The 12,981-nt window shown below is 35.1% G+C and overlaps 1 protein-coding gene across 1 annotated transcript; it reads left to right on the forward strand.

Moving 5' to 3' along the window:
• The first annotated feature begins 3,902 nt into the window (after positions 1-3,902).
• On the forward strand, positions 3,903-7,970 carry LOC147294061 (Major facilitator superfamily protein). The gene is made up of 9 exons (XM_086232739.1): positions 3,903-4,181; positions 4,575-4,816; positions 5,067-5,131; positions 5,223-5,385; positions 6,001-6,149; positions 6,265-6,519; positions 6,632-6,800; positions 6,893-6,985; positions 7,451-7,970. The coding sequence occupies exons 1-9, from the start codon at positions 3,914-3,916 to the stop codon at positions 7,748-7,750; spliced, it is 1,704 nt and encodes a 567-aa protein (XP_086088865.1). The 5' UTR covers positions 3,903-3,913; the 3' UTR covers positions 7,751-7,970.
• The last annotated feature ends 5,011 nt before the right edge of the window (positions 7,971-12,981 follow it).

Below are 12,981 nucleotides of genomic sequence, written 5' to 3' on the forward strand. Positions count from 1 at the left end.
CGTCACTTTTCATGAAGCTAATCTTCTAAAATCGGGTCTCGGGTCTCAATTTGAAAGTTCTAAATTTGAGAACTTGGTCCCCGAGTCTAAAGTTACGTGTTTTTCAAAGATTTGAATTTTTTTTCTTCTTGTTTTTGTTTTTACTTGTTCCGATTCAAACTGTATAATATAAATTTAAGAGTTTATATAACCTCATTTACACTAAAGAGTGTTATAAATTTATTTTGTTTTTGCTAATACACGACTAAAATTAATAGCTAATCAAGTATAAACAAATAGAGAAAAAGCAAGAAAAAGATCCAAATTTGTTTATTAATACTCATTTTTGCTAACAGAGGTTGAAGAAAGCACGAGAAAACTAAGAGAAACCAAGAAAATGAGGCTCTGTATTGATTGAATGATCAAAGTTACAAAAGAGTAAGAGAGCTCGAAACTCATATACAACAGAAGACCAATCTTGCAAAACTAACTAAAACAGAACCACACAATTCTAACAAAGCTATCCACATGTCACACAGCTATTGAACATCTTCTAACAAATTCATTAATAAGAGAACCAATGAAATGCTAACAGCTGGCTGTACACTTAACATCCCCCCTCAACCTCAGCAAGGGAACCGAGCCCGAGGTTGCAACAATGGTGGTGATGTAGAGAGCTATGAAGTCCCTTAGTGAGAACAGTCAACTTGAGAGAAGTGACAGTACTAGTGAACATGAGGTGCCAACCTGTTCCGAGAACATTTGCTAATCAAAGAACCATCATTCGCATCAAGTTGTTGCAAGGACACAGTGAACCAGATGACTAGTGTGCTCTACTTCTTCAACCTTGCTTTCAATCGACATAACTACACTCCTAACCAACAATCTTTGCACCAGAATAATCACTACCACACAATCAACGACAACTACAACTCCTTTACAACTTCTCAATCAACTACAACTCAGAACACAATCACACGACTTCATCTGCAACTTCAACTTCAAATTCAAATTCAACTACAACTTCAACCACAACCACAACTTCAACTTCAACTTCAACTTCAACTTCAACTTTTTTTTTATTTTGTGTTTTATTTTTTACAACTAACAACTTCAACTTTAACACAGAACTCAATCAACTACAACTGCTTTGCACAACAATTAACAACAATCCAACTTCTCAACCACCACACAACGATAATACGTCCACAACAATCCAAGAAGAAGCACACAATCACCATAGCACCAGTCAAAAACAATACACAAGAACACAAAGAATGACCCCCAAGATTCATAATTGAACTCAAAGAACAAAGCACCAAATACACCAAATACACCAAATTAAGGACAGAGATTACCCGATTAACCAGAGAACCTCAAAGAAGCACCAAGAACTCTGATCGAACCCAAGAAGACATCCAAAGCAAACCCACTTCCCAAGACTAACCCATGAATCTGCCTCCCCAGAGCAAGCAAACTCATTTGCGCAGAGGCAGTCAGAGCGCTGACCAAAGTCACTTTGTCAGGCCTCGTAGACCCATCAACCAGCATTTTATCAAACACCTGGAGACCATCCCAGTTGCGATGGTTTAGCAAGTACCCAGAAACAACGGCAGAGTACGAACAAGGAAATAAGACCATTCTGAATGAAAACGTCGTCGTCAAGCCGAGTATAAGAGTCAAAAAGTGAAGCTAATGAACAGAACCAAGAAATTGGGGTTTTCAAATTCGTGAGATTAGGGATTTCATTTTATCAATGCCTAAACAAGAATTATGAGTAGAGAAACCAAGAGACGAATCTAAGGTTTGAAAAACGCAATTGAAGATGTCAGATTTGTAAAGAACAAAGGAGATAGCAAGAAATCATAGAAAAAGAAGACTGTCAGGATACTAAGAAAATAGGAAACTGCTTGCAAAGAAAAAAAAAATATAGGTGAAGAGATAGAGACGCAGATGAAGAAAGCATCAAAGATCAGCAATCGAAAGACGCAGCAAACTATCCAAATTCATCTAAGAAGCTTGAAGGATCGTCAATGGCGCTAGCCGATGGCTCTGATACCATGATAGAATTAGAGCATCCAACCCAAAACCAATTGGCAATGAGTGGAGAGGCCCAAGACTTATAAGCACATATGCTAAGCCTTAGTTTTCCGATGTGGGACATTGCTCCACATTACTCTCAACACGCCCCCGCACGTGTGGCGAGATTTTTGAGCCTTACACGTGAACAAATTGTATTGGGTGACGTGGGAGCACGTGTGGCCGTTGGGCTTACACGCGGATAACCAAGCTCTGATACCATGCTAACAGAGGTTGAAGAAAGCATGAGAAAACTAAGAGAAACCAAGAAAATGAGGCTCTGTATTGATTGAATGATCAAAGTTACAAAAGAGTAAGAGAGCTCAAAACTCATATACAACAGAAGACCAATCTTGCAAAACTAACTAAAACAGAACCACACAATTCTAACAAAGCTATCCACATGTCACGCAGCTATTGAACATCTTCTAACAAATTCATTAATAAGAGAACCAATGAAATGCTGACAGCTGGCTGTACACTTAACAATTTTGACATTTTGTTATACAAATTTTATATATAAAACAAAAATCAGTGTGAGCCTTTAGTTATCAATATTAGACACTTGTCATTTTGTAGTTCAAAATTTAGGTAAGTTAGGAGAAGAGTGGATTAGGAGAGAGGACATTGAAAATAACACACCTATCCAAATAGAATTGAAAATATGATTTTGGGTTGTCAAATTTCTATTTTTAAAGTTCTGTCATTCTATGTCATTTTCTAATAAGAGTTTGGATGTGTTGTGAATTAGACGCGGAGTAGGGAGACGATTGATCGGTAAGAAAAAATTGTTAAGAATTGATCGATACTCATTTATTGATTTGGGTTTAGCATTTAGCTCTCAAATTTTTAGCAGACTAAAAACACGATTTGCACCATAAAGTAATCAACTCTTAGGATAAGATAAATAATTATAAATAGAAGCCCATAATTATCTCCAAATCCACTTACAAGTTCCCACCAAAGCAAAAAATTACTCTATGAGACTAACATCATATGTAGAGATGGCAACGGGGCGGGTTTGCGAATATCATACCTATCTTGCCGGATAATTAGGTCTCTATCGAGTATTCAGAGCCCTTATTAATTTTTTTTATTAATAACATACCAAATTAACATAAATACATAATATAGTATAGATAAAACACATTAAAATCCATCATATTATATTACAACAACACTAAATCATAAAAAGAACACCATTAAATTTTAAAGATAACATAAATTAAGATAAAAAATTATAATATAATTATATAATATAATTTTTTTTATTAAACGGGCATACGGGACAGTGCGGGGATGAGGATGGTATTACTAACTCGCTTAATTGGGGCGGATCCTGCGGGGATTTTCGGGAGTGGAGAATTTTGTCATCCTTAATTATATGACATATTGATGTAGTATTATTAATTCACTTAAACTATAACACGTGTACAATTATTAATATAAAAACCCTTAATCCTAAATACTATCTTTAAAAATTATACACAAATTATAATTTATAATTTATGTGAATTAATAAACCACGTCACTATGACACACATAGGCTGTATAGCTGTTATAATTATGCACAATAATTGTACCACCAAAAGACAACCTCAATCTTGTAGTGGGCCTGGGTCAAGCATGTATAAAACTTCTGGATGAAAGTTGGCCCAATAGATTTTGTCTGGGCCATGGGCTGGCTGATTCTCGATCCATGATGACGGTAGGACAAGCCGAACGTGTCTAACTGTTAACCAGAAATAACGAAAAGATAGGGTATTTTCGTCATTTTAAAACAATGCTAATATTAAAATAAGAGTGTGTGAGTGTGTCGTACTGCTGGACTTGCTGGCATTAAAATAAATTTCTAATGGAGTCCCCAACCTTTTGTTCAATCTCAATCTTACCCTCCGCAACCCCAATTTTGTCCTCGATCTCCTTGGCTCCACTCCTCTTCGTCTCTCGGATCCGCCGGAAACCGTGCACTCTCGCCGCCCGGGCCCACCGAAGAACTCGCCACCGACGAAGAGCCCGTCATAAGCTTCTTCCCCAAGACGACATGTCGGTCGCCGTCCCCATGCCATCGCCGCCTCACCTGCTGGACATGCACGACGAGCCGCTCCTCGATTCCAGGATTAGTAAGTTCCTCATATGGAAACATTACTATAATTTCTTCGTGATTTCAGTTTAATTATGGATACTTTGTTATGGGTTTTACGTGATCTTATCCGTTTTTTTTGTAAGATTAAGATGAGGATTAGTAGCTAAAATTGGGTTTTTAACAAAATGTGATAAAGGTAGAAGCTTTACTTAGCTTTGTACAAGTTCCTCAGATGGAAACATTACTATAATTACTTCGTAATTAAAGTGTAATTATGAATAAATTTTTATGGGCTTGTACGTGATCTTGTCTGTTTTCTTTTTCAAATTTTTTGGGATGATTAAATATGGATTAGTAACTTAAATTGGTTTTAGCAAAATGTGATAAAGATAGAAACTTTACTTAGCTTTGGTCATTCTCTTCAATGCAGGTGCTGGGGAAAGAGATGTGTTGATAACTGATACGGAAGGAGAGACAAGCATGCCATCTCCTAGCAAAACTGCTCCTCACAAGAACAAACATCGAACCGGCTTTGTCAAATTCTTTGGGGTCGAGTTGTCCCCTGACAATGTGGCTGTTGCCATGGTTTATTTTGTTCAAGGTGTTTTGGGCCTTGCAAGGCTTGCTGTCAGTTTTTATTTGAAAGACGATTTACATCTAGACCCTGCTGAGGTATGCACATCTTTGTATTCATACTTCTTGATTATAGTTTTTCAGTGGCATGTTTAAATAATCTGTGAACTTAAATTGATGTGGGTATGCACTGATTGATTAAAAAATTTCGAAAATGTGCTAATGGGATAATGGTATTGTGGCTTTAAATTACTAATGTGAGGGTAATTTTATTTTCCCTGATAAGTGAAGTGGTTCCCTTTATATTTTATGATCTTGATGACTGACAAATTTATACGTGGTTGGCTAGACAGCTGTGATATCCGGCTTTTCTGCATTACCATGGCTCATTAAACCCGTATATGGGTTTATTAGGTGCGAGTCTATTTTCTCTCTATCTCAATTTCCTATCCCTCAGTTATATTTCTGTTATTTTTGTATTTGAATAATTATTTGGTTGTTGCAGCGATTCTGTCCCACTCTTTGGTTACCGAAGAAGGTCATACTTGATTTTGTCGGGGCTACTTGGTGCACTGTCATGGAGCTTGATGGCCACTGTTGTAGATAGCAAGTATAGCGTTGCTTTCTGCATACTTCTTGGATCTCTTTCTGTTGCCTTTTCAGATGTTGTAAGTATCTCTTAGTTACTGCCTTCTCAGGTCTGAGTGTTAGGGAAACTATATTTTCTTATGTTTTTTAATATGTGCCTAGCATGAATTTGCAGCCAGAATTTTAAGTTGACAAATTATTTAAATTTTTCTTTCAAAATTGAGGCTTTTTATATAGAAAATCCTTGAACAAATCAGATTATTTTATGCATTCACTTGTTCCAATCTTGTATGATTTTCTGCCAATTTAAGGAAACTTTGCCTTGTATCAATAAAGATAAAGGATTACAATTGGCTAATAGATGCTTATTGGATTGGGACTATAGGAGAATAATGAGGAAATATATATGAGGAGGTTCTGATCCTCAATTCTCTCCTTTGAGATTCCAAATAATAGAACATTGAAAAAATTGGGGAGAAAAAGCCCTAGAGCAATTCCAGAGAAAGAAAGAGTCAAGAATGGCTGGTTTAATTTTGAGGGATCAATTAGATCCATTTGTTTTCATTGGTCAAAGGATTGAATTTAAGAATCCGAACCTGAGATATGAAATGATAAGCTACCTCCTTTTTTGTTCAGCCCTCTTCCTTCTGTGCCATACTCTATAAATCATGTCAAAACTGAAGTATTGGTGGTAGGTTGTAGATTCCATGGTTGTGGAGAGGGCTCGTGGTGAGTCACAAAGCATGTCCGGTTCTCTTCAGTCTTTGTGTTGGGGATCTTCAGCTTTTGGTGGAATTGTGAGCTCCTACTTTAGTGGCTCCTTAGTGGATGCTTATGGTGTAAGGTACACAAGTTTGCTGTATAGAATGTAATTTCCTGTTGCTGATGAGTGATAAACTGATAATCATCTGAAGCAGTCTTTTGTTTTATTTTTTATTTTTTCAATTTTGATGTTTCAGGTTTGTTTTTGGTGTTACGGCTTTGCTACCACTGATGACATCTGCAGTTGCTGTTCTTGTAAATGAGCAGCCTGTGCTTGGTGCAGCAAAGGGGCCAAATTTTCCTTTGGCTGGTCATAACTTTCTTGACAGCTGGAGACAGAACGTTGTTCAGTTATGGGATGCTATCAAGCATCCCAATGTATTTTTTCCTACATTATTTATCTTCTTGTGGCAGGCAACCCCTCATTCAGAGTCTGCTATGTTTTACTTCACGTATGTCCAATTTATGGTTATGGTCATTATCCTTTACTTTCTAAGAAAGCTACATGTGTGAATATGTTTTAGTATATGCTTCCAATCTGTAACAAGATTTTTTATTTTTCAGCACAAATAGACTTGGTTTTACTCCAGAATTTCTAGGACGTGTCAAGCTTGTTACCTCCGTAGCATCATTGCTTGGTGTTGGACTCTATAATGGGTTTTTGAAAAATGTTCCACTGCAGAAGACTTTTCTCATAACAACTATTTTTGGTTCAGCCCTTGGGATGACTCAGGTTTGTGATATGAGTTTCTTGCTTAAGGCTAATAATATCTTTATTCTGAATTGACTGTGCTTAATGAAATAATTATTGATCTCATGTCTCAGGTTCTCCTTGTTACTGGATTAAACCAGAAATTGGGTATAAGTGATGAGTGGTTTGCAATTGGGGATTCCTTAATTATAACAGTTCTTGGCCAGGTACGTATGTAATAGAAACAGGTGTATTGTTGTCACTTTGCTGTACTCTGTTGTAGTTTATTAGAAAATGAAACATTTCCTTTGTTGTGTGCCGATACCTTCATTTCCTATTGTGCCTTGAAAATTTGGTCAAAGATAGTTTTAAGCCTTCTGTAGAGTTAGCAATGGATAGATGGACAAATAAATTGAACTGATTAAGTGTTAGATTCTTTCTATAAACTTAAGAATGTAATTTCTATTTCATGATGGCTACATAAAATTTCTATATCATATATGTATACACGGTTCCCTTGATCATTCTGGTCCAAGGGCATACTGTCTGTTAAAATAACAATATTTTATCTTTGATATGTTCAATGTAATTGCAACCACATGTATGACAAGAGCTATGTGTTATTGCTTGTTTTGCGCAGAACTGATCCTGCAAGTGGTTCTAGTGCAAAACTAATTCCTATTTCGTTGCAGGCTTCTTTCATGCCTGTTCTTGTGCTAGCGGCTAGATTATGCCCAGAGGGAGTGGAAGCAAGTCTTTTTGCAACCCTCATGTCCATATCAAATGCAGGGAGTGTTCTTGGGGGACTGATGGGTGCTGGTCTGACCCAGTTCTTGGGTGTAACCAAAGATAGGTTTGATAACTTGGCCTATTTGATCATCCTATGCAATCTCAGCTCTTTGTTGCCTTTACCACTCCTTCGTCTCCTTCCACGGGATCAACTTGATACCAAGCCAGAGGAGAGTACAGATATTGAGATGAAGTCTCATTGAGTTTCGTATATTTGCTCCTTACCTCATCCAAGGTTGGGTGCTTCACCCTCTTGCTGATTTCCTTGAGCCCTAAGCTAACTTGTAACTTTTTTGCTCATACTGTAACTTACACATAAACAAGAGAGAAAAGAGAGAGTACTGTAAATAACAGGACCCTAGGCATAGTATAAAGATGGATCATGCTATTTTCTGTTTGTTTGAAAGGAATTAATTGGTGATATAGTTTGGGTGATGCAACATTTTTTCTTTATTTGCTCATCCTGCTGCTGAAAGTCTTGCAAGTGCTGTTCTGCCATTTAAAGTTTTTCAATTGAAATTTGAAGGGTATATACTAGTGATTCCATTTTTCAGAGTCATAAAATCAAAGTGGAAAACATTTCTTGCCAGGGTTGAAAGATACAAGATGGAAGATGTACATATTCAAAAACCATAAAACCAAGTCCTGATCAACCATGCAACACTCTTAATTACTAAAAATAATAAAAAGGAAAACAATTTTTTTTTTGTCCAGAAAAATGACCTAAAAGTCTACCAAATAAAAGAAAGAAAAAGAACTAAAATCTATTGTTTATTAATAATATAAAACAAAACTATGCATTGAAAGCATTAATCACAAGAATGTGATTAATAAATAACATAATTGTTTCATTAATGAAGTTAGGACTATAAACACATAATTGCAGATCTACTCATAATAAAAATGAAAAAGAAAAAAAATAGAGAGAAGATTGTTATTCAACTTTCCAAACTATGGCTACTGCAATTTTTCCCTTTGTCCTTCTGGACTTCTAGTGGCTCGTCTCACTGGAATAAGGGTCATCAATGAACCGGCTCGGACCGGACCGTCAAAAACAGGATCAGGGGATATCACATAGGTCGGTCAATAGGCCGGCCGATCCTCCAGGCACGCGGTGGCCCATGGGCTTCCCCCAACACAATGAGATTAAGAGCAGGAAAACTTGAAATTAAACTGGATGTGTATTTCTTTTCCTTCCTAATAGATTACAATCTCATAAGAACCCCTTAGATACAGTCACAAAACTGCCTTTTGGTTAATTAGTTATAACAATTTAGATAATCATCCCACTCATCTTTAATCAATCAATTAACAAAAACTAACTACTAGAAAGTGCATGACTGCTCACTAGGATTAGGCTAATCCTCAGCCAATACTGATGTCTAAGCCAAGTTGATCTGCAATGACAAGTTCTAGAATTAAATAGCAGCTCATTAGATTCATGCATACAAGCAATGTCTGCTCTGCTACTGCTGCAGCTGCAGCTGCTATATATAGTGCTCTGTCTGCAATCATGGTTTTAATGATCTATACAAAATTTTCTGCAGGGACTCTTAGGATGTATTATTCTGATCCCACCATAATGGTTACAATGACTTCAGTTCTGGTCCAAGTGATCCACACTGGCATATATCAGAAATATCATATAAAAATTAATCTTTTATCATATTTTGATATCTATAAGTTCTTCATCATTTGAAATCTTATATATGGATAATGTTTCATTCAATAATGCTCTGCCTGCATTTTGATTCCTTTGTTCTTTTAACATTATTACTTTATTTTGGTTCCATGCAGATGGATACGTGTGGGTTGTTTCTCAGAGAGCATGTTGTAAGTGATTATTACATATAGCCATATTTAGATTCTTCATGCATTTGATCTAAGACAGAATGGCCAAGATCCCAAATGAAAGGGAGAGGGAGGTTGGAAATAGTAGTTCGAGTCTCTAATGATTGAGGCTGATCATTTATTTAGTAAACAAAAGGTCAAAAATACTATGATATAATATACAACAGCATGCCCTACATTATAATATACATCAAAGAGCTGCACAGGTTCACAGCCAATAATGTCAAGCCCACAGTTATTAATCCTGGTTTTTCTTCTTTTATTCAATTTTCCTTTTTAAGCATTATATAATAAAAAACCAACCCTAGTCCTTTGAAGCTTATGAAATACTAAAGTTTGTGCCCTGTATTTAAAATTGAAAAAATAGCAGAAGAATGCCATTGATGAAGGAGGGCCATAAATTATTTGTTGGGTATTTTTTTTCTTGTCCAAAATATCCCATGTTGAAAAAAGAGTATATCTGAGGCTTTCGGTACATTACATATTCTACTAGCTAGGCTTCTTATTTGAAGTCACAAAAATGTCTAGCCCATCATTATTAATCCTAGTTTTTTTTTTTTTTTTTTGTCAATCATGCTCCTCCTTTGATTGTGTCTAGTTTACTTATACTATTGAAAAAGAAAAAAACAAGAAACAGGGAAATATTACTGATACAAAGATAGCCATAAACTAATTGGTACAGAACTATGATGATAATGTTTGAGTCTTGTGGCTACAATCTACATATAAAAGTATAGAGACACTATAGCTGCAAGTACCAAATCATTGCTTTGATCAGTAGTGAGAGGTCAGGAATTGGGTGGTGGATGAGAGGAGTTGTAGGTAAGGAGGCCTGCAAGCAAGCTAGAGAGTGCATGTGAATGCCATGTGAAGGAAATTAATTTTTGAACAAACTCCACCTTCCACATCAAATACTTAAACATACTTCATAATTAGATAATGGCAACCAAACAAGAACCCCATGTGATTAATCATTGAGCTGAAAACAATGTATATAGGCATAAATCCCAAGTAGGAATGATTATGCAGAAGAAGTTCAAACAAATTGTTAGAATAATACCTTAAAGGGTATCTCAATCCGAATGCTAAGGACACAATATTATTCGTTTTGTTAGATTAACCAGACAAATGAGCAAGGTAAACTTTCACTTGTAAGTGGCTTAATGTCTACTTTGTTAAGCCAACTCTTAGCCGAGAAGCCAGAACCTTAGGACCCCATGGCCATGAAGCTATTTTCTTCCCATTAAATTTATGTTATTGTTCCTAACATCTTTTATGTTTTCTTTTAAGAGGTGTGATAAAATTGTTCGATAAAATATTTTAAAGAGACAGTTCTTAAATTAAAGGCCGTGAGTTTTCTTTGTTACGTGTCACGAAGATACATTTCAAAATACGCTATTGCATACATGGTGAATGTTTGTATGTAAGTAAGAGTGTGGTGAATATATATCTCTTTGTATAGGTATGCATGCATATTGAAATTGCAAGTGGGTTAAACAATCTGTATCAAGATAGAGTGCTTCTATTCCTATCTTTGTATTTTATTTCTCTACCTATCTTATTTTTTACACTTCCCACTAAATTTGGAAAATATAAAATTCCTTTTGCCACATTCCATTAATCCTTTAATACCTTTTAATATACTAACTCAAACACCTACTCACTAAATACTATTCACACACTCTTAAACTATCATCCACTCACTCATCTTTTTCCATAAATTCTTTCTTTCACAAACTCTAATATTACTCTGTCATCAAAACTTCGATGACACTATTTGGTTTGAACGAATGCAACATGATTGTTGTGTGAGTTGGGCATCTTGGGCTTATGCTCCCCAAATTGGGATTGGGCTTTTGTTACATATTCGAATGAAATAGTATCATCGATTTTAAGTTATCATTTTAAGTTTTGGTGACAATATAGAATTAAAGTTTATGAAAAAAGATGGATGGGTGAGATGATAGTTTAAAGGGGTGGAAAAAGTGTTTAATGGGTGTGTGTTGAGTTAGAATATTCAAAGGTATTATAGAAAGAAAGAAAGGTGGGAGAAGTTCTTTTATATTTTTTTAAATTTAATGGGGGTGAAAAAATAGGATAGAGGGGTGATAATATAAATACTCAACAATATATCCATTGAAAATAAAGTTTATATATGTGCTTGCACCAAAAAAAAAAAAATTCTATAAGTGCACTGTTTTGTCTCTGGTGCAGACACTCATTTGATCTTAAATTTTTTTAAAATGTATATCTATCTTTAATAATGTTGTGTTGTTTTCCACTTAATTAAAATCGTGGATATTCGGTAGTACAGTATTTTATATTTATATGGTAGAAGATCTTATAGGTATAAATTAAGTTACTCTTTTAAGACATGTACCTAATTCAGTATTATCTATTAATTTGTTACTCAACTTAAGGTCCACATTCAATTGATCTGAAGATTATGACTGAATTCAGTTGGTCATACATATGCACAGGAAAATTCAGTTCATGATCCGAATGCATGCCATTTCCATATATATAGAGGTCCTTCTGTTGGGTATATTTTAATTTAAACATGATGTATGACTTGTGGGATCTATTTTGCATTGTAATTCGATGATCGAAGTCGTCTATTTGCAAAAAATTAGATAAATCGGAAATCGTTAATCATTTGATTAAGGGAGACTTAGAGTTCAGTTCATTTTATGAGTCTTTCTTAGATTAAAACCAGTAAAGATTTAGGGTTTTTAATCAAGTCCTTTTATTTTTCTTCTTTGACGGCTTTATGTTAGGTTTGAACTCCGGAAAGCCCACTCTACACCCTAAGAGGGGAAATACCCTTCAAATCAGGAGAAATACCTTTCAAATCAGGGGAGGACTCTATTATGAATTAAAATGATATCTTAAAAATTAAAATGACTTTATTATGAATTTAAAAAAATTTCTTATGAATTAAAAAAAATTTCTTATAAATTAAAAGACTTTATTATGAATTAAAAAGATTTTCTTATAAATTTTAAAACACCCCAGGTCTACATCTAAAAACTATTTTTCTAAAGAACCCAAGCCTAATTATCTCTTTGATTAAAAGACCATCAAGTGTTAATGAAATCTATATATTCGTTTATTTATTTTATCACAATTAGATGTTTTAATGGCTTTCAATTTACTTAATTTTTTACAAGGATGATCTTTGTATATAGATTTAAAAAATAGATAGTTTCGATCATCAAATTACAATACGGAGTGGATTTCACAAGTCATATCTCATTATGTTTAAGTTGAAATAAAAAAAACTTATCTATCCTCATGTTGTAATAATGTGACATCGTTTGAAGAGAGAGATAAGAGAAAGAGAGTAAAAGAAGAGAGAAAGCCAATAAGAGAGGGGGCATGTTATGTGATATCACATGGAGAATATGTAAATTCTTTCCGATTGAAATGTACCTCGACTCAACAGAAAGAGCGGATATATATGATACATTAATTCTATTAATGTCATACGTTTCTATTCAAGCAACAGTTGCATGCAGCAGGGTATTGGTTTCTGGGCCATATCTTGCGATCAAACCACAAACATGAATTTGAAGGACCGTTG

This window comes from Dryas octopetala, chromosome 2, assembly GCF_963921425.1.
Source record: "Dryas octopetala chromosome 2, drDryOcto1.1, whole genome shotgun sequence".
Taxonomy (NCBI): Eukaryota; Viridiplantae; Streptophyta; class Magnoliopsida; order Rosales; family Rosaceae; genus Dryas; species Dryas octopetala.

What these genes read in the sequence shown, in the direction of transcription:
- LOC147294061 (XM_086232739.1), top strand. Translation starts at nt 3,914, where the DNA reads ATGGAGTCCCCAACCTTTTGTTCAATCTCAATCTTACCCTCCGCAACC. An exon ending in GCTCCTCGATTCCAGGATTA is followed by an intron (nt 4,182 to 4,574) that starts GTAAGTTCCTCA and finishes TCTTCAATGCAG; the next exon opens with GTGCTGGGGAAAGAGATGTG. An exon ending in TTATAACAGTTCTTGGCCAG is followed by an intron (nt 6,986 to 7,450) that starts GTACGTATGTAA and finishes ATTTCGTTGCAG; the next exon opens with GCTTCTTTCATGCCTGTTCT.